We start from the raw sequence: 20612 nt of genomic DNA, 5'->3' as shown, positions 1-20612 counted from the left end.
TCCAGAAGCGAGTCTGCAAGGAGAAGGGAACCACTTGGTCTCTACTGAAGAGGAGATTCTCTTTAGGCACCAGAGGCTCTGGTTTCTCCCAGAACAAAGACTGCAGAGGGAGGATCTCCCCGGATAACATATATCCTAGTGACCAAAAATATTTTCACACTCATCAAAACAACAGTGTAAAGTAACTGGATTTGCCTGGCTAAGAAGAAACCATCTTAATAGTTCCACGTGAATCTTAACCTTGCCTGGGATCTACCTTAGGCTTTACAGGGATTGGGCCTAAAGGAGGTGAAATCTAGGTCCCAGATTTAGTGGCAAAGAATTCTCCTAAGAGGATTCTAAACAATGGAAAGAGGTGGAGCAATTCTAAAAATTGGAAGTAAAAATATTAAGAGAAGCAAGTGTAGGTGATGTTCCACTCAAACGATGATGTGGTCCCTTAAGATTTCTACTGGACCTAGATTCAAAGGTATAAGGTGTTTATCAAAGAAACACTGAACTGGATAGTTGATTCCTAAAGAGAGAACATGAGAGTTTCTGGAGGCACAGACTGACTTTTTGTTTTGTCTTTTCAGGGCCGCACCTGTGGCATATGGAGGTTCCCAGGCTAGGGGTCTAATTGGAGCTACAGCTGCTGGCCTACACCAGAGCCACAGCAACGCAGGATCCAAGTCATATCTGCATCCTACACCACAGCTCACAGCAACACTGGCTCCTTAACCCACTGAGTGAGGCCAGGGATCGAACCTGCAACCTCATGCTTCCTAGTTAGATTTGTTTCTGCTGAGCCACTATAGGAACACCAGAGTTTTTTTGTTTTTTGTTTTTTTTTTTTTTTTCAGACTGACTTTTATATCCTACTTTCCATGATACCAAGCATAGTGACTTTTATACACCAAGGAGAAAATGCACATTTCTTATGGCTTGAACTAGGATTTTCATTTGAATTATAAACTCTGGGGTCCTTCTTTTAAATAGTCAACAAGTTAAATCAACTATAGTAAGTGGATTAACTGCACATGATAAACCACTAGCATTGTGATGGTGGTTGTTGCAAGCCACAGGGGATGAGTGTGCCTTGGGCAGAGGGGGGTCCACAAAGACCCAGATTCTGGATCATGGAACTGGGAAAGTAATAATGCAAAGTAAGCCGAACTGTACAGCATGATTTGGTTGTATTATGATAGATTAGGTCATCAGAGGTATCTAGGGCAAGCTGAGGCATAAATCTACAAAGACAAGTCCTTCTCTCTGTTTTTTTTTTAAACATGAAATTCTAAAAGCCACTTCTTGGTTTCCTAAGTCTAAATATACAAACAGGTTTTTCTCAGGAAAAGATGCAGATAGAAGACATTTGGTAGAATCCATAAGTACTTTTAATATGCAATTAGTACTTCTTCAATTTCAGGAGAGTACTGGCACCTGAACTTGAGGGTCGAGTAATGAATTTTGACCAACTTTGGCAATATGTGCCTGAGAAAGATTTCCGTGATCATTTCTCTTTTAGTGATGTGGAGAATTCTCAGGGACAATCATGTCACCAGAGCCAGGACACAGTGATCTGTATACAACATGTCCTTAAAATGACCCAAATTAGATGACTGGAGATTTCTAAAGGAGACAAGTCTTTCACCAACATAGCTAATAGTTCCCAAATTTAGTTTTTTTCTCTCAAATTACTGGAAAGGATATGATTTGAGGGAAGTAATTCTCATCCCATAGATGCTACCCAACAGAAAACGGACTGTTCTGATTTTTCCCTATTTGAAAAATATTCATCTTTATTCCCCCTATGCCTACAGTAGAAAATAATACCTGACTTTATAATAAATAACTGACCCAAATTATATATTATTTTCATGTTACATGTTACTTTCTTATTTTCAACATAATGCCATCAAATCCATGTTTCGTCCTCTTTTCAAAATAAGGCTTTCTTTCTGGAGTTCCCTTCATGGTTCAGCAGTTAACAAACCTGACTAGGATGCATGATAATGTGGGTTCGATCCCCGGCCTCGCTCAGTGGGTTAAGGATCTGGCATTGCCATGAGCTGTGGTGTAGGGTGCAGACATGGCTCAGATCCTGTATGGCTGTGGTGCAGGCCAGTGGCTACAGCTCTGATTGGACCCATAGCCTGGGAACCTCCATATGCTATAGGTGCAGCCCTAAAAAGACATAAATAAATAAATAAATAAGGCTTCCAGCACAGTGCCTTAAATGAATGAAAGGAAGATTTTTTTTTCAACATGGTATTACACACTGCACCTGAATTCCCAGGCTGGGACCTGGCTTGCCCAAGAATAGCATGGAAGCAAACAAGATCTTGCAGAAGTTTAGAAAACCTCTCTTGTCCCCTCCCAGCACCACAGGAAAGACCCTCTCATCCTGCTCCTGGGACACTGCCCACAGAAACAAAATCAAACAATCAGTATGGATACAACCGGGAATGTTGTCCACATGACCCAACAGCCTCACGTGTCCTGACGGGATGAGGCAGGAGCAGCACTCTGCCCACACTGAAGCTACAAGTGCTAGAAATACCTGCTATCTGGCAAACACTGCTATCAATGACTGGTGCAGCCACCCCCTAAGTAACCATTGCATAAGAGAAAAAAGTAAAAACAGCCTGAGAGAACTCTGGTTCTTTGGTACTACAGATTAAAACAGATTTCAGCTGCAGCTGGTAGCTTACAGGTAGGTGGTATTCCAAAAAAACCAAAAAACCCCACACCACAAAGCATATCCAGCAAGCTGGTCTGCAAGAGTTGGAAAGCTGGCTGAGTCAGCCACACTCACAGATTTCAGGATCCCAGCGGCATCTTCATGGAGCCAGGTGGGGTAGACCACTTCATCATTCAGTATGGCCTCAAAGAGGTCGTCTTCATTCTCGGCCTCAAAGGGCGCATGGCCGCAGAGCATCTCGTACAGCAGCACACCCATCGCCCACCAGTCTACTGCAGGCCCGTACAGCATTTCCTGGAGGATCTGTGCAAAGGGGAAGGGTGAGAAGAGCTTTGTGTCTCTGATGAACAAAAGTGTCCTTAATGACTAAGGAAAATGATGGATTGGGAGATACACTAAAACCAGGGAGTTTCCTGTGCTGGCATGCATGTTTCATTCCATTTCTAGAGAGTCGCCTGCTTTCCCTGGGGTCAACTCAGAGGAATTCTCAACCAGGAGATCAAACATCTATGGCCTGCACAGGCCCGGGTCTGCACAGATCCAAACCAGAAACGTTTTGGGAGTACTTTGGTGGAAAAGGAAGAGGAGACTGGGCACACACACTCATAGGGAAAGACACAAGAGCCTGCTTTAAGTCTGCTGAATGGGGCTGGAATCAAAGCACTGAGTGGAGGCAAAGAAGAAAATTAATTCAATAGTCGTGCATGGAGCACACTTTGTCCTCATTTGGAGCTAAGCCTTGAAGCAACTCCAAGGTTTCCAAAACTTGTTTTGACTCGAATTCTTATTTGGAAGAACTGAGGACATTTTTAGCCATATTCACTAAAGGAGCCACAGAAGAGTCTGGAGGGGGGGTGTCAGCTTTCAATGTTGCCCACCAGGCTGCAGCACACAAATGTGGCCTATCTCATGGGGCTGCTAGAGAGCCTGGCTGCCCAAAGCCACTCAGGCAGTGAGCTCACTCACCTCTGGAGCAATGTAGTCGGGCGTGCCACAGAAGGTTGCCGTGGTGACCCCGTTACAGATCCCCTCCTTGCACATCCCAAAGTCTGCAAGTTTACAGTGACCTTCATGGTCCAACAGCACGTTGTCCAGCTTCAGATCTCTGAAAGAAACGAGGAGAAGCCTGTGGTGGAGCAGCCGGGCCCCAAACCGTCCCCTGGAAGACCTGGGTCACAGGATGGGGATCAGACCACAGAGTGGTCACATGCAGCCAGACAGCTTTCTGCACACACACTTCCAAAGGAATACCCTTCTCTGGGTTACCTGGATAATACATTTAGATCAGCTCTCAAAATGTGCCTTATGGTTCCTAGATGATTTTTCCATTGGAATGGGTGACCCACATACCAAAACACAGGCTGCTCATGAGAAACTGAATGTGGCTTTTCCGGGCTTCTCACTTATCCCCATAAGACATCTACCCAGCCCGCTCCCCACACCCCTTCTCCACTCTGGCATCTGTCTGCCTACTGGACTTCACGTGGTGAACATTCCTGGAGCAAGTGGCCCATGTATGCCACACACCGGCAATAAGAGTACAGATGATTAGGAGGTCCCTTGTGGCACATCAGGTTAAGGATCTGGCATTGCTCCTGCAGCAGCTTAGGTCACTGCCGTGGTGTGAGTTCTATCCCTGGCCTAGGAACTTCCACATGAAGTGTGGCCAAAAAAGAGTACAGATGATCCTTCTCTGTAGGGAACTCACAGTATGATGGGGTAACAGATATTTGCTAGACTATAAGCTCCAAGGAGCGGGGGTCAGGATGACTTTGTTCACCATTTTGCCTAGCATAGTGCACTCGATAAATACTTAATAAAAAAATATATATACATACACGCATATAGATGTGTGTGTATATCTAGATACATATACACACATCTCTATATATGCATATATGGGGGGGAGACAGGGAGAGAGAACCAACAGGTGTATAATACAAGTGACGTGACGGAAGTAGAAACCAGGTGCTGTGAGAGAAACACAAAAGGAACAGTTAATTCCTTCTAGTGGGAGGAGAGAGGGACAGTTTACCAGCAGAAGCAGAAACTGAGCTGGGTCTTAAGGCATGAGTCAGAGTCTTCCAGACAAAGAAGGGATGTGAGAAGGTCACTGTGGGCAAAGGGACAGGGCAGGTGCACTGAGGCAGACATAGAGGTGTGACATGGGGGTGAGCTCAGGAACCCCACCAGGTGTAGGGAGGATGGAGAAGGGGCTCACATGGGAACCCGGGGGGCCATCAAAATGCCAGGGCTGGAAAAAAAATGTTAGGTCCACATTATGAAGGGCCCTCAATGCCACACTAGGGAATTCTGCTATTTAGTTATTAGGCAAAAGTGACCCATGGAAGCGCTCTGATTAAGATTGCCAGCTGATGGGAGTTCCCATCATGGCACAGTGGAAACGAATCTGACTAGGAACCATGAGGTCGTGGGTTCGATCCCTGGCCTCGCTCAGTGGGTTAAGGATCCGGCGTTGCCGTGAGCTGTGGTGTAGGTCACAGATGCAGCTCGGATCTGGCATTGCTGTGCCTGTGGTATAGGCCGGCAGCTGTAGCTCTGATTAGACCCCTAGCCTGGGAACCTCCATATGCCGCAGGTGTGGCCCTAAAAAGCAAAAAACTAAATAATTAAATAAAATTTTTTAAAAAAAGATAGCCAGCTGAACAAAAAAGATCAGCGAGAGGCAGCTGAAACAGTCCAGGGAAGAGATGATGAAACTTGAACTGGGACAGTGACAGGTGGAATGGGAAGTAGGGGGTCAGTCAGCAGTGCTTTGGGTGAAACACAGTATTAAAGCTTGGGGACCACTCCGGGGGAAGAGGAGGAGAAGCAGCAGAAGTGAGGGCTCCTGGGTTTCTGTCTCAGATTCAGTGGATTAGTGGGGATGTTACCAAGCAGGGAAAGGCAGAACAGGAGTAAGGTCAGGGTGTGTGGGGGTGCACCCCAGATACACAGGGCCCAGGACAAAGGCACTGACCACCCCTCCTCCACCCCGAGGAGCAGAATCCACTTAAGGAAAGTGAGTTCATATCAGCAGAGCTGTTCAGTAAAAGCCTCAGTAGAGACAGAGACTCAATCGAACACCAATACAACTGCAAGAGGAGAGGTAACGCCCCTCCCCCCCAACAATGACACATATCTGGGCAACTTCACAGAGGGAGGCCCAGCACCACGGTAGGTGTGGAAAGGGTCCCACACACCAACACCATGGCCAGCCTCTGGGTTCAGCCTTGGGAGAGGACGCAGCTTTGCCTATGGGGTGACACCTTGATGCTTTACTTGTGGAAGGCATGATGTGCTCAGGGGCAACGACACTGGCTGATCAGTGAGGAGGAGGCTGCTCAGATGCTGGGGGCTGGCCCTGACCTGGGGGTCTGCAGTCAACTGCCAGGTGGGAGGCTGCCATGGCTGCGGCATCCTGGGGCTCTGCTCTTGGGAATGGTGAGGCCCCCTCACCTGGTATCATCACCTGACTGCTGTTTTGTGGGGGCCCTCATGCCTCTGTTCTCAGATCCCTGATCAGACAATAAACATCTGTTGGCCCCTGGGCCTGGGGGAAGAGGCTGGTCCCTGTCCAGACCAGGATCATGCTGCGGTGTGGGGAGGCAGGTGAGGACAGAACTGGCCAGACAGGCCCTGTGAGTTGAGCTGGCGGGACCACATAGCTCTTATAGACCATGGTCATTGGAAGACACCCAGGGATGAAGACCAAGTGCTATTTTCCAGGAATCCCCAATAAGCAAGTAGAAGGCAGCAGGGCTATCATGGACTAGCCTCCTTGCTACTCTCTGTTCCAGGCATCGCCGAGTGTCAGGCAGAGAGGAGCTGGGTACCTAGGCAGCCACCTTAGAAAAGCGAGGCTCCTCAGCGTCTGAAGCAAACCTGGCCTCAGCCCTCCAGTCAGCCTTCTGGCCCTTGGCCTGGGCACAATCCCACACAAGCCACTGCTTTTGCTCTCAGTGGGCTGTGGTCTGTGGAAACGGGGTGCTCCTCCACATACAACACGAGCAAGATCTGATCTGTTTAGCCCATGTGAAGGTGGAATCACAAGAGCACATGTGGAGAGTGAGGATGACTTCGGTCACGTACAGGTGCCAGGAGCACAGCCTTATTCGGTTGTTTTTCCAAAAGTGGTTTCAGACTGGAGGCCCCATTAGCACCTGGTTGTCTGGCTCCTCTGGGGACTGATGGTAAACACCAGAGGTAGCTGGCCAGGGTGAGAGGTCATAATCTGCGGTCCCAGGGGAGCCTGGGGGCTGGCTTTATCAGCACCAAGTTCCAGCCCTGTGGTCCAGCACCATGTCTGGCGCTTGGAGTCCTGCGCCCAGAGCACCCTACTCTCTCTCATTGCCAAACAGTGGGGCCAGGTTTCTGTTTTCTCCTGAGGCCATTATGCCTGCTGAGAGCTTGGAAAGGATTTCCTTGGGTAGCAGAAACAAGTGAGAACAGAAACCCACAACTGTCTAAAGGAGCTGACCTGAGGTTGCTCAAGAGAGCTGGTGGCTAACATCCCAGATAAGAGGTTTGATTACTTATTACTCAGTGGCTGTCCCAGGTTGCAGGAATCGGTCAGGGAGAGAAAAGTACTTTGTCATCAGTTTCATGAGCTGTCCATCACAGTGCTCTCTCCACACAGAAGTCTTGAAACATTGGAACATATCCTCCCCCTGCTCGGCTCAGGACATGGAACCAAGTGGCACAGGGGATGTGACTTGGCCTGGTAAGGGGATGCCCTCGGGCACAGAGGCAGGTTATATGCCTCAATCCTGATTTTTCGGTCTAACTTTAGGCATTCTCAGAGCTGGACTGGCTCCAAGGGAAAGGCCATTGCTCATTTCACACCCAGTGCTATCTCATTAGATACAAGTCTCAAGTCGGAATCCTAAGGGGATTCAATTAAGGGCATAATATAATCCCAGGCTATCAGTTCTGCCCTCTGCCCAAATATCTCAAACCTCCATTGTGAGGTCTGTCCTGCTGTCCCCAGAGAGTCAACACTGTCCTCAGAACATCCAGTCCATATCTCTATGACAGTACGCCTTGCACTGTATCCAGAAAACTCTGTCTATGCACCTGTTTTCTCCACCTTGGATGGGGCTAAGCCATATTCCTCCCTAGCCCCAGCCTGGCCTTGGCAGAAGATGCCGACCAAAGAGACAGACAGAAGCATTTCAGATGGGTAACAATGAGCTGCTCTGGCCAACTCAGAGCCTGTCTTATTTTCAGCGGAAGGAAGGAAGTTCCACAAACTTCACTGGGACCCTTATTCAAAAGTAATTAAATCTATAAAAAGAGATTCCAGGGGAAATGAAAAACCCTGAAATATAAGTTCAAATTCTTTGCTTTATGAAGTTGGAGAAAAGAAACTGCTTTAAGAGGGGAAATTATGGAGTTCTTGTTGTGGTTCAGTGGGTTAAGAACCCAACATAGTGTCTGTGAGGATACAGGTTTGATCCCTGGCTTCCCTCAGTGGGTTAAGGATTCAGCATTGCCACAAGCTGCAGTATAGGTCACAGATGCGGCTCAGATCTGGTGTTGCCGTGGCTGCTGTAAGCTGGCAGCTACAGCTCCAATTCAACCCCTAGCCTGGGAACTTCCATATGTCTCAGATAAAAAGAAAAAAGAAGAAAAAAGAGAGAGGCAATTATAAAGCAGAGAGGCCCAAGTATGATACATTCTCTGACTCACATACAGAAGAGTAGGACACTGAGAGGGTTAGTCAAACAGATCCATAGGTTACAGAGCCATTTCTGGCCATGGTCAGCTTTCACTCAAAGAATAAATAGTTATCTTCACTTTTAAACAAAGAAAAGGCAAAAAAAAAAAAGTCATCTTCTGACTCTGAAGTGAATATGAAATATATAGGTCAGTTTTTGCCTTTGGAGTTGATCAGTTTTTGGAGAGGTCAGTTTTTGCCTTTGGAGTTGATAGCCTCTGCTGCCAACATGTTAACTCAGCAGCCAAAGTTAACAAGGCTGCACAATGAAGATCACAGGTTTGTACAGGGCAGAGGCTCAGATCCTAAAATGCCAAATGCACAATTATGGGCTCATCATTCATTAGCTTATTGAGCACCAGTATTTAATAGCTATACCTTTGCTATGTAAGCACAAAAGGGTAGAAAGAGTTGTTTTATCCTCCCTGATTGCCTGAAAGGTACATTGTTCCTGCTGGGTTAAAATGCCCAGTGGCTTCAGAGAGGATTCTTGAGTGTTTGAAGACAAAGGAAATTCAGAAATTATATTTATTTTGTCTCCACCGCAAGCTATTCTGAGAGTCATAAAACAGCAAAGACAGGAATCTCACTGCTTAGATCACTGAAATCAGTTGCTCTTCCAAAAGAAATAAAGGAAAGTGAGTTGAGAGTTGACTCTTTGGACAAGAATGAATCTAAGGGGCTCTCCAGCATCTATTTTTAATGTAACTTTTAAACTTTGTATCATGGAAAATTTCAAACCTATACAAAACCACAATGAATAACGTAAAGACTCCTGTTGCCATCACATGACGTCAGCGGCTATCAACGCATGCCCAATCTTGTTTCAGCAATACCTTTACTCCCTTCCTTACCCATCTTTTTCAGATCTGGTAGCAAAATCCCAAACATGAAATCATCTCCTGTACCCATATGTTAATATCTGAATCTGAAATTCTTTAATAAAATACAACTTTGTTATCGTAAAATAAATTGTCAATATACTACCCTAAGTATATTGCTTTTTGTCTGTTTGCTCATTTGGGGGTATGTGTGTTTGTTCAGAGAACCTGAGAAAGGTTTCAGCAGATGATGATGATGATAATGTGTCATTAGTAGCTAACATATATTGAATGTTCTCCAAATGCTAGGTGCTTTATCCATATTGTCTTATTTTACTTTCAAAACAACCCTATAAAGTAGGCTCTACACCAACATCATTTAAGGAGCTAGTGATAAAGTCAGGATTCAAGTTCAGTTCTGCTCTCCTCCCTCCAAGGCCTGGGCTCCTAACCCCCCTTGTGCAGGCACACTCTCTCTCATGCAGTGCTATTGCATAAATGGCTAATCCTCCTAGTAGATTGTTCCCCGAGAGGACTTCATCTTTGAAAAAAGCACTATCTGAAAATCAACAAGTATCCCCTGAGATTTAACTATGCCCAAAGGACCTTTTTGGTGCACATTATTAAATGCCCAATCCAAATTCTGCAAAAATATACATATATTTTGTTTGTTTGTTTTGGTCCTTAGCTTGTGCATGGAGGAGTTGGTTGGATTTCACACAATCCCTGAAGGTATAGAAGTAGAGGAGTGCCTAGGAAATAGATCTCTAGTTGTCAAATACTGAGAAGATAACTTGCTGCTCTCTTCTAAGGAAGAGACTGGTATGTGGGCAAAAGAGATGGCATTTGCCAAGAGTGGATTTGGATTACGATCTTACTTTCAAACAAAACCATTGATGGTTGGCTCGTTTTTTGAAAATCTGAGTTTATATAAACTTGAATATATATATATATATATATTTTTTTTTCTTTTTAGGGCTGCACATGTGGCATATGGAAATTCCCAGGCTAGGGGTCTAATCGGAGCAGCAGCTGCTGGCTTACACCACGGCCACAGCAATGCCAGATCTGAGCCATGTCTGCGACCTATGCCACAGCTCTCAGCAACACAGATCCTTAACCCACTGATCAAGGCCACAGATTGAACCCAAGTCCTCATGGATACTAGTCAGGTTTGTTACCACTGAGCCACAAGGGGAACTCCACAATATTTTTTAAAGCAAGACTGACTGTATGAAGTTGGCAAAAGAATTTTGAAAAGTCACTGAAATAGCAAAAGGCTAAAATTTCTTCTTATCACAAGTTAGGGTAGTGCCATTCATGTACCACCTAAGAGAAGATATGCGGCCATTCACCCACCCCACAACCTCTGAGTGCCATCCACCAGCCAGGCAAGGTGCTAGGGGCTCAGAACATTGAAGGAGACTGAAGATGGTAGGAGCCTGACAGAGCAGACACAGTGAGAATTTCAGTCTTTAGCCCAAGAGAAAAGAGAAACCCTTGAAAGCTCATAAAAGAAGAGGGATGGCATTGATTTGTGATTTTACAAGAAGCCTCCAGCTACAACGAGGATAACAGGTCAGAGGGGGTGAGACAGAACATGAAGAGACCAGTTGGGAAGCTACTGGAGTATTCAGAAAAGAACTGACAGTGGCCTGGACTAGGGTAGGGCAGTATGGTTAAAGAGAACTAGATCAGGGGAGAACTCTGAGGGGAAACAAGTCATGGGATTTAGTAATGGAAGGATGTAGAAGGTCAAAGGGAAGCAGGGATGAGCTTGTTCTGGCTCAAAGAATTTATTTTGGACACACTGTGGTATGTTTTAGAGTGGAGAGGTTTAAAGGGCAGCTGAATATACATGGCTGCAACTCAGATGAGAGGCCAGGAGGTGGGGGATAGAAATTTGCAAGTCATTAGCTGGGTGTGGAGGAGGTCATTTGGGGAGAGGGAAAGGAATGAGAAAGAGAGGGCTTGGGGTCTAAGCCTTGGGAAGTGTATCCTGAGGATAACACCCCTGGTCCTTTTCATACTGAGGCCACAAACCCTGGAGAAAAATTACAGTCAGAGTGGGCAGCCTAACAAGTGCCTGGAAGCAGAGAACCAAGTCTTTTGCCTCCAGTTAAGATTAAAAGGATTAGAAAACATTAACATTTGACATTAAAAACCATCTTATGGATTCTTTCTAGGTTAAGCTCTCAACCTCTGTGACTACATGAAGTAATGCTTTTGTGAGTGTCAACTTAATCATTTTATTTTCCAAAAATGTTTGTGGCTTTATTATGCATAACAGAGCAAATTTTGGAAACAAGCTAAATTATTAATAGGGGAACAGCTAAATAAATTATGGTATATCCATGACAGAACTTTATGAAAGCTGTTAAAATTTTATAAAGGACAAAAAATGCAGGCAAGTGTTTACAGCAGAATTTTTTTGTCTTTTAAAAATTTCTTTTGTGACTATAAAAGTGCCATTTTCATTACATAAAATTCAATCATTCCTGAAAAAAATTATGAAGAAAATGCTGATGAGTTCATAGTCTTTCAATCTTTTCATTTTTTTGGTTGCATCCTGGGCATGCAGAAGTTCCTGGGTCAAGGATAGAACCCAAGCCACAGCTATGACAATGCCAGATCCTTAAATGCTAGGCCACCAGGAAACTCCACCAATCTTTCCTTCTTTTTTTTTTTTTTGTATTAGCCTTTTTTAAATTTTATTTTTATTAGAGTATAGTTAATTTATAGTGTAGTGTCAGTTTTTGCTGTACAGCTTGCGAGCCAGTCATACATATATGTACATTCTTTTTCTCATACTATCTTCCTTCTATTATGTTCTATCCCAAAAGACTGGATACAGTTCCCTGTGCTGTACAGTAGGACCTCATTGCTTATTTAGTTTAAATGTAACAGTTTGTACCTATTAACTCCAAACTCCTAGTCCATCCCACTCCCTCCCTCTCCCCCTTGGCAACCACAAGTCTATTCTCTATGTCTGTGCATCTGTTTCTGTTTTGTAGACAGGTTCGTTTGTGCCATATTTTAGGTTCCACATATACAATCTTTTCTTCTTAATGCTGCATACATTATGAAGTAACTTGCTTTTCTCATTTAAATTTTTGGACATATTTCTATATCCTACAGATCCACCTCATTCTTTGCAATGGTTACATAAAATTCCATTAAATATGCACCATGATTTAACTAGTCTCCTCTCCATGAACATTTAGACTGTTTCCAATTGTTTGCATCTTCAAACAGTGGAGTAATTGAACATTGTTTGCACATGTGTAGGAGGATTAAGTTTTTAGAAGTGGAAATGCTGTGTCAAAGGGTATAAGCTAAAAAGATCTAAAGTAAATAGAAATCTAAAATGTAAATAGATGTTGAGCAACTGCTTTTTAAAAAGTTGGCACCAATTTATACTCCCACCAACAGTGTTCAAGAGTGTCCACTTGGCTTCCTTATTCAGGTTAGATGTAATCATCTTTGTATCCTTGCCAGTTTGCTAGGGAAAAATGATCTCATTGTTTTAATTTCATTTTTTCTTGATTTCTGAGATTAATTTTAATCTCAAAAAAATTATATATATATACACAAATAAATACAAATAATGGCCATTTGTATTTCTTCTGTCTGTTGCCTATTCACATGTTTTACCTATTTTAAAATTTGTTATTTTTAAAACTATTTTTTAGAGTTCACTACGCATTATGCATTAGTAGTAATTTGCTAAATTGGTTGCAAATATTCACTGAACATTGGTTGCCAATGTTCAGTTTGTTTTTGTTTAGTTTAGGGTAACTTTCCTATTTTTATAGAGTCAAGTCTATCATTTTTCTTGATAGCTGCTGGGTTTCATAACTTATTTACAGGCTGATACAATTCTAACTAAAAAAGCTGGACACAATTTTTTTTTTTTTTTTTTTGGTCTTTTTAGGACTGCACCCACAGCACATGGAGGTTCCCAGGTTAGGCATCCAATTGGAGCTACAACTGCTGGCCTACACCACAGCCACAGCAACATGGGATCCAAACTGTGTCTGCAACCTACACCACAGCTCACCGCAATGCTGGATCCCCAACCCACTGAATGAGACCAGGGATGAACTGGTGTCCTTACGGATGCTAGTCGGGTTTGTTAACCACTGAGCCACGATGTGAACTCCCCAAAATTGTATTTTAAATATTCTCTTAAGTATTTTAGAGTGGCTGGAGGCAGGGCAGTGGGAAGGAAGAAAGATAGGAGGAAAAGGAGAGATGGAGAACGATAAAAGAAAAAGATTACAAATCTCCATCTAGTGATATGTTCATGAACAATTTTTCCTTTTTTGTATTTTCTAAATTTTTTATAGGAATTGCTTATTATTTTGATAAACCAGAAAAAGTCATTAAAATATATATTTACATATTTTGGCTTTAATCCTTTTCTTTGTTTTCTCTACTGTTGAAGGCTAAAATTTCCAAGGAAGATGTGTAGAGAAGGTGATCTACTGGGAGGAATGGCAAGGATTTGTTCTAGAACCCGGGCTATAAGGGTATGTTGGGAAAAAAAAACAAAAAAAAAAACCTTACTGCTTAGGGACATGAAGATTTGTGGACTCAGGAATTCTGAACCTAGTGTTACAAGCTCATTTTTTTTTTTACCATTGAAATTACCTAAAGGGTCACCATCTATATAACTGTTGTGGATCGCATCGATATTTTCAACAGCCCCATGAAGTGTCTCTGTCATCTGAACCAACTTAAGTACCTAATTGAGGGCCCTGCTAAAAGAAGCGATGTCCCCAATTATTAAGTGAGGTCCTCATGGCTTTTCTCCTCATGGAGTGATTTTTTTATCTGGTGTTTGTGAGGCTGGTCTATTGCAACCCTGGCTTAAGAGCAAATAAATGAAGCATAAATGTTCATCATCATGAGGATGAAGGCAAAATGACTTATTTTCTAGTGAATGAAAGTCAAGAAAACCATTTCCAACCCAGAAAGTGTTACCAAGGCCCCTCTGTGGCTCTTTTCTCCCTACATACCCTTTCTTATGTCTTTCCAACGGCAACTTGAGATGGGAAATGATCATAAAAAATGCCCCCTTTAAAAGCAGGCCAGGGACTCTCAAACTAACTCCCACAGGCCAGTGCTGGGCTCCATCCAGTTCTGGCATTTGATGCCCTTGATATGCAGGCAGCCTGTTTCTACCTTCACCCTGTGTACACGTAGGACCAACTTAATGTGAGCAAAGGGACTGAGAGATTTCCCTTTGTTTGTTTTATGATAGGAAAAAAAGCACAAGGAACACATTCGTTGACTCTCTGGACAAATGCAAGAGGCAATGAGTTTGATTAATGTCCATCCTGAAGATCACACATCTCCTTAGGACCAACAAATGAATGAGCCATCAACCTGGCAGCTGAGCTTTTCATATAAATATATATATATATTTTTTTCATTCCACCCCCCCCAGGAGGGCTAAAATTCCCTGGCTGAAGCAGCACAAATTTATTTAGCAGCTCCTTACAGTACTTTTATTTTATAGCTGCCAAGAAAACCTCTCTCGCCACCCCTTCTTGCCAAAATGCTTCCTACGTGATACCTGGCAGTGTTCCATGAGAAAGCAGGAGGCAGCATAGAGGGATTCAGACAAAGACACCTAGGAGATGACAGCCCCTTGGCAGCCAGGGGCCTCCTGGCCATCAGTCCTAGCTCCAACCACACAGAAAGGGTTTTGGGCTCAAGGGCATACCTGGACTGGATGGGCATACCTGGACTGGAAAGTGGTCAACAAGCTGATTCCTGCCTTATTTCCACAGGTCCTCTCTGTGCAGCTGACCCACAGAAAACCACCTGCCAGGGCAGCTGGGCTTCCCAGCCATAGAAACCCAACAAGGACATGGAGGGTCTCACACAGCAGGACCACACATAGGATGAGCAAGTCATGGGGATTCTGTAAGCTGGGCCAGGGTGGGCGGGGAGGAGTTCCTCTCTGGCCAGCATGTGCATGAAGGTGAAGAATGGGAAGATTTCCATGAAGAAGGAATCAGAACGTGGCTCCCTCCTAAGCAAAAAGTTCTTTTTTTTTTTTTTTTTTAGTAATTTTTTTCCTTTTTTCTTATAGTTGATTTATAATGTTCTGTCAATTTCTGCTATACAGCAAAGTGACCCGATCATACATATATACCATTCAATACCATATGATATTACTTCTATGTGGAATCTAAAATATGGCATGAATGAACCTCTCTATGGAACGGAAACAGAAGTCTTGTGGTTGCCAATGGGGAGGGGGAGGGAGTGGGATGGATGGGGAGTTTGCGGTTAGTAGATGAAAACTATTACATTTAGAATGGATAAGCAATGAGGTCCTGCTGTACAGCACAGGGAACTATCTATAATCTCTTGTGATGCAACATGATGGAAGATAAGCAGAAAGATCTTAAGACAATCAAGGCAGCTGCGGAGGGGGGATGGGCAGGGGCAGATGGCTCCTACTGGGTTTTTGCTGAACATAGGCAGCGCCAATAACAACGAATGGGTTTGTTGAACGAAACTATGTTAACATTACAGGGCACACCACACTAGATAAATGCTAGCCATTGTTGTCGCTCTTGTTATTTGAGACAATGGAGACCATGGAAGGGACAATGAGACATCTTGACCTGTCTAGCCACAGCCAGTTCCCTCTAAGGGCTCCTCAGTCTAATGGGACTAGATCCTGTCAACACTGAGGCTAGTTCCCTGAAGACAGTCCACTAAGAAGAAATAGTCAAGTCCTTGTTTTGCCAGGCTTAGAACTTAGGGCAAACAAGCAGCAAAAGCTGCTGCAGCCATTTGCTAAATGAACATGCAGCCTTGCGAAGGGGACCTGGGTCCTGCTGGGAGGGGGTGAGGAGGAATGTTTTATGGCAGGAAGGAGTTGAGTTTATAGCCCCAACCCCAGGAAAGGACATGCAGGCTGCTTTTGGCAAATGGCTAAACACAAACCTTTGCCAGCATTAGTAATGCCTTATGTAAGAGCAATATGGAGGGGAGGGGAAAGGAAGGCGGGAGGGAGGGAGGAGGACACTTGAACCTGAACTTTTTGCCATATCAATAGGTCATATCTGGTTACCTGCTCTCCCCATCAGAGAACAACCTGAACCATTAAATGGAAGCCTCTGAAAAACCCAAAGACAAATGATGTTCAGAATCACTCCCAGGCCCTCAGAATTAAACAGGAACCTCATATCTTAACTCTGGATTATAGTCACTACTGCTCTATTTTCTAATTATGTTTTGCATAAAAAAGCCTTGTTCACCCCAATCAAATGACAAACTCCAAGGACAGGCCTGGAATATTCCACAGGTCATTTTTGGACTACTGGTCACAGGCTGGACACAGGACAGCAACACACATGTGAGTTCCTTTCCAAGAAGGAACTTTACCAATTTCCTCCAAAGCAGGACAGAGCGTTTCCTCCAATGCATGACAGAGCAAAATGCGCTAGAGCATCGTATTTTCCCCTAAAATATTCCCTTTGGGAGAATTCACTGCTACGTCCTGAGCACCAACCCAGTCTGATCCCAGTAACCAAAGAGCACAGCTTTTTCAAGACAGCCATGTAGTTGTTCACTTGAAACATGTAAGAACTTACATGTGGAAACACTGTGCAAACCCTTCCCCATTTTATGTAGTAGTATTCTTCCTAATAAAGGTAATTTGCTAAATTACCTTTATTAGGAATCATCACAACTTCCTAAGATCTTAAGTCAACAGAATTCACATATCAGGAGGCAAATGACTTTTCACCTATGTCTCATGTTTAGTTTAGAAAGTATCACCAAACTGGTAAGCAAAAGTAGCAGATGAATACACATTTTGACAGGAGACTAACATTCTTCTTGCCTAAATGCTGGACTAATATTGATCCAATTAAGATTATTTCAGTTTGGTTAAATTTCTCCAGCACCTCAGTTTCTGTGTTAAAACACTGTTAAGGTCACAAGGTGAGTGATCTTAGTCTGAACAGTCACTTTACCCTGGATTTCACTCCATAAATAACCCATGCCACAACATACACAAATCCACACAGAGACCTTCTGCAAACATAAGGTTTCATACAGCAATAATAAGTGGGGCATATTTTACATTTCCTAAGGAACTGTATAGCCCGTGCTGATGATCTTATCCCATAGCAAATCCAGAGTGATCAATTCTGGAGACAAAGCAAATCTGGACTTGTGGCCAAGTATGACAGATAGATAGATAGAGGTCACGTGCAAATACTCAACTGTGCCCTTATGGAGCAATACAGCCCCCATATACTTCCTTCAGTCTGCTTCCCCCTCCTTCCCCAAGTAACCTTGGGGAGGTCATTCAACCAACTTCTGTCTGTTCCCAAGAGGTAGTGTAGTGTGAGCTTAAGGACACAGACTCAGGAGTCAAGCATCTTGGGTTTGAGTCTTGGCCCTGTTCCTTACGAGCTGTGTGATCTTGGGCCAGTTACTTAACCACTGTGTTTATTTCCTTATTATGACATGCAGATAACAACAGTTCCTACCTCATGGGAATTATGAGTTTTTAAATATGAATTGCTTAAAACAGTGCTTGCCATGCACTGAAGTGCTATGGGAGCATGAACTATTACATCCTCATCAACAACAAAATAGATTACAGCATAGGCTACTGCTTAGCATTTTTATGAAAATCAAGACCAATGGAGAGGACACATGGACTCTGTACATTTCAGTAACTATTGTAGCTTTCGAGTTTGGGGCAGTAGGTTTATTATATCATTAGATGATGACTCTGGCTTATGGGCTCTGCAGGGAAGAGAGCAAGAAGCCAAAGCAGGTAGTCACGCAGTGCCCCAGCCTGACACTGGCAATGAGCAAAATTGCCTCAAGAACTGATGAAGCCCCCTCAGCCAACCCCTTCATCTCGCTGAGACCACATCCTGAAGCACTGAGAGGCAGGAACAAAAGTCTCTGTTTGCCATCAACAGCCCCGCCCAGCACAACGAGATAAGGTTGGTTTAAGTCGAGGTCTGCCCAGTTCCATCTTGGCCCCATCAAATGCCAGGTGGTCACTATAGGTGACCTACCCTCTGAAGCAGAGTAAGCTGAAGGGGGAGAAGGGAGGCACTCAATTGTGTTGTTATCCATACCACCACTGTGGCTGGAGGACTGACAAGGGATCTGCACGTCACAATGCAAGCAGGTAAAACCACTGGTACAGCTGGCCTTCATTTTCTACCCTCTCCCAGCCTAATTATTTAGGACATTAACCTAGTTATGCAGATGGGTCTCGCACAATCAGTGATGTGACAAAAGCCAGATCCTGCAAGGCCACCTTTTCTAATTGTTCACTGTTTAAACCACATCATGATTACTGAAGGTATCTTTTCGACATGTCCAAACTGAGTAATAATTTTTACCCTGTGTTTTCACAAATGAGCTGTCAACTCCAGGTACGTCACTTACATTTAAGAATTTCCATCAGGGCCACTGCACCAATGTTCATCTTCTTTTACAGCAGGAAACCAACCAAGGGCATGGGTATTCTAAGGAAGGGGCAGGCAGAGCGTTCAATCTCCCAAATCCTGCCTCAGGCTGCCATTCCTTTATGATTCTTATTTTCCCAACTAAAATGTGATCTCCAGGAAGAGAGGTGCATCTTTTTTTTTTCATTTTTCTATCTTTGTACTTTTGAGTTCCCTCTGGTACCTGAAAATGCATTGCACATCCTGGGCCCCTAATAAATGGCTGGGATTCTGAGTGGTGGGCCCCCTCTGCCATCTGCCATTGGTTTGGTTCTGAGACCCCAGTGAGGTTGTGGAGGGAAGATACAGGGGGTTCTTAGGAAGCTGGGTGATTCTGGCTTGCGCTGGGACCCTGGCACATATCTGGGACCTCTGGAGGCGACAAGAAGCTGCTGTTGCCTGCTGGGGTCCTGTCTTTGGGGTGACCTAGGACTGGGACAGTACCCCAAGAACTTCTGTGGCTCTGAATACACTCTCAAGTCCACCTGGCTCTAGACATTCGTCCTTCACAACTCACCTAGAACCAAAGCCATTTCAATCAAGGACAGTATGCCCTGCTCGATGACTGCTTGGTCATGCTGAGCTTAGAGGTGACAGCAGCTTTTGTTCTCTGAAAAGCAGGATATTAAAAATTCTGTTGACTGCTTAAACAGGATTTATGTGAACATAACTGGCTAATACAGGACACAGTGAACCTGGGAGTGGCTTCTGTCACTAAGACAGTGGCCATGAGCGGAGAGCCCAGGGGGTCAGACTGGCTGGTTGAGTGCAGCCGAGCAGGGGTGGGGAGGGGTGTCCAGTGTGCAGGTTGGCATCTCAGTGCACCAGAACCTTCTGAGGGACACACATCCTACCTTCTCTTTAGAGGCGGCCAAAAGGGTCAGGTGAACCAGCTGGAATCAGGCATAACCTGGTACACTCTCGGGTACCAGTTAGTCAAGGGACAGGACACTTGTTCTAAATCAGAAAGCAAAGGTTTTTGCCTCAGCTCTGCCACCTCTGTGGGCCTCAGATTCCTCATCTGTAAGATGACTGGATGGGACTGGATGATGTCCCCTCCTCACTGCTCCCATCCCATCAATCATGAAGAACTGACAACTGTGCCTCCTGATTATATTTAGAATTGGATGCCTTCTCTCCACCACACGGTCTTGGTCTCTGTTCAGCCCATCACCTCCCAGCTGGATCACTGCATTTCCTAACTGATCTCATCCCACTCTTCTCCATTTTCCATGCTGTACTAGTTAATTTTGTGAACCACAATTGGGTTCTTGTCCGTTAAAAGTCTAAAACTTCAAGAGGCTCCTGTCTGGCTGTAGCACCTGGAATGCTCCAGCTCGGGGCCTCTGCCTGCCCCACCAGCTCCATTTCCACGCTCTCCCCAGCAAACAATTCTCTGCCTGTCACATGTTTCCAGATGAGCACCATGCTCTGTGGTGGAAAAATGCTCTCTGTGCCTAGAGCTGGCCTACTCAAAGTGCTGCTCTCCTGTGAACTGCTACTGGCCCACAGGAAGTAGAAAATGAATGAAGTTGCAGTCACAGAGAAAAACAGAGTAAGCACATAGCAACTTTTATAATGAGGCCACAGTAATTTTATGTCTGTTGACTCTAATAAAAATCTCAGCTTCTATTTATGTCTTTTTTTTTTTTTTTTTTTTTTTGTCTTTTTAGGGCCACGTCAATGGCATTTGGAAGTTCCCAGGCTAGGAGTCCAATTGGAGATACAGGTGCCAGTCTACACCACCTGCTCCACAGCCACAGCAACCCAGGATCAGAGCCACATCTGCAACCTATACCTTAGCTCACTGCAATGCTGGATCCTTAACCATTTGAGCGAAGCCAGGGATTGAACCATGGATACCAGTCGGGTTTGTTACCACT

The 20612-nt window shown here is 44.3% G+C and overlaps 1 protein-coding gene across 1 annotated transcript in view; it reads right to left on the bottom strand.

Annotated features, from left to right (window-relative positions):
• The window catches only part of PRKCH (protein kinase C eta), a 234393-nt gene that overhangs the window by 22814 nt on the left and 190967 nt on the right, over window positions 1–20612 (bottom strand). Inside the window, exons 11-12 of the mRNA XM_021062478.1 lie at window positions 3650–3788; window positions 2798–2986 (exon numbers count right to left, since the gene is read on the bottom strand). Coding sequence (XP_020918137.1) covers window positions 2798–2986; window positions 3650–3788 — 328 coding nt within the window. The remainder of the gene's footprint in view (window positions 1–2797; window positions 2987–3649; window positions 3789–20612) is intronic.

This window comes from Sus scrofa, chromosome 1 (assembly GCF_000003025.6).
Source record: "Sus scrofa isolate TJ Tabasco breed Duroc chromosome 1, Sscrofa11.1, whole genome shotgun sequence".
Taxonomy (NCBI): Eukaryota; Metazoa; Chordata; class Mammalia; order Artiodactyla; family Suidae; genus Sus; species Sus scrofa.
This window is presented reverse-complemented; position numbering and strand designations above follow the sequence as displayed.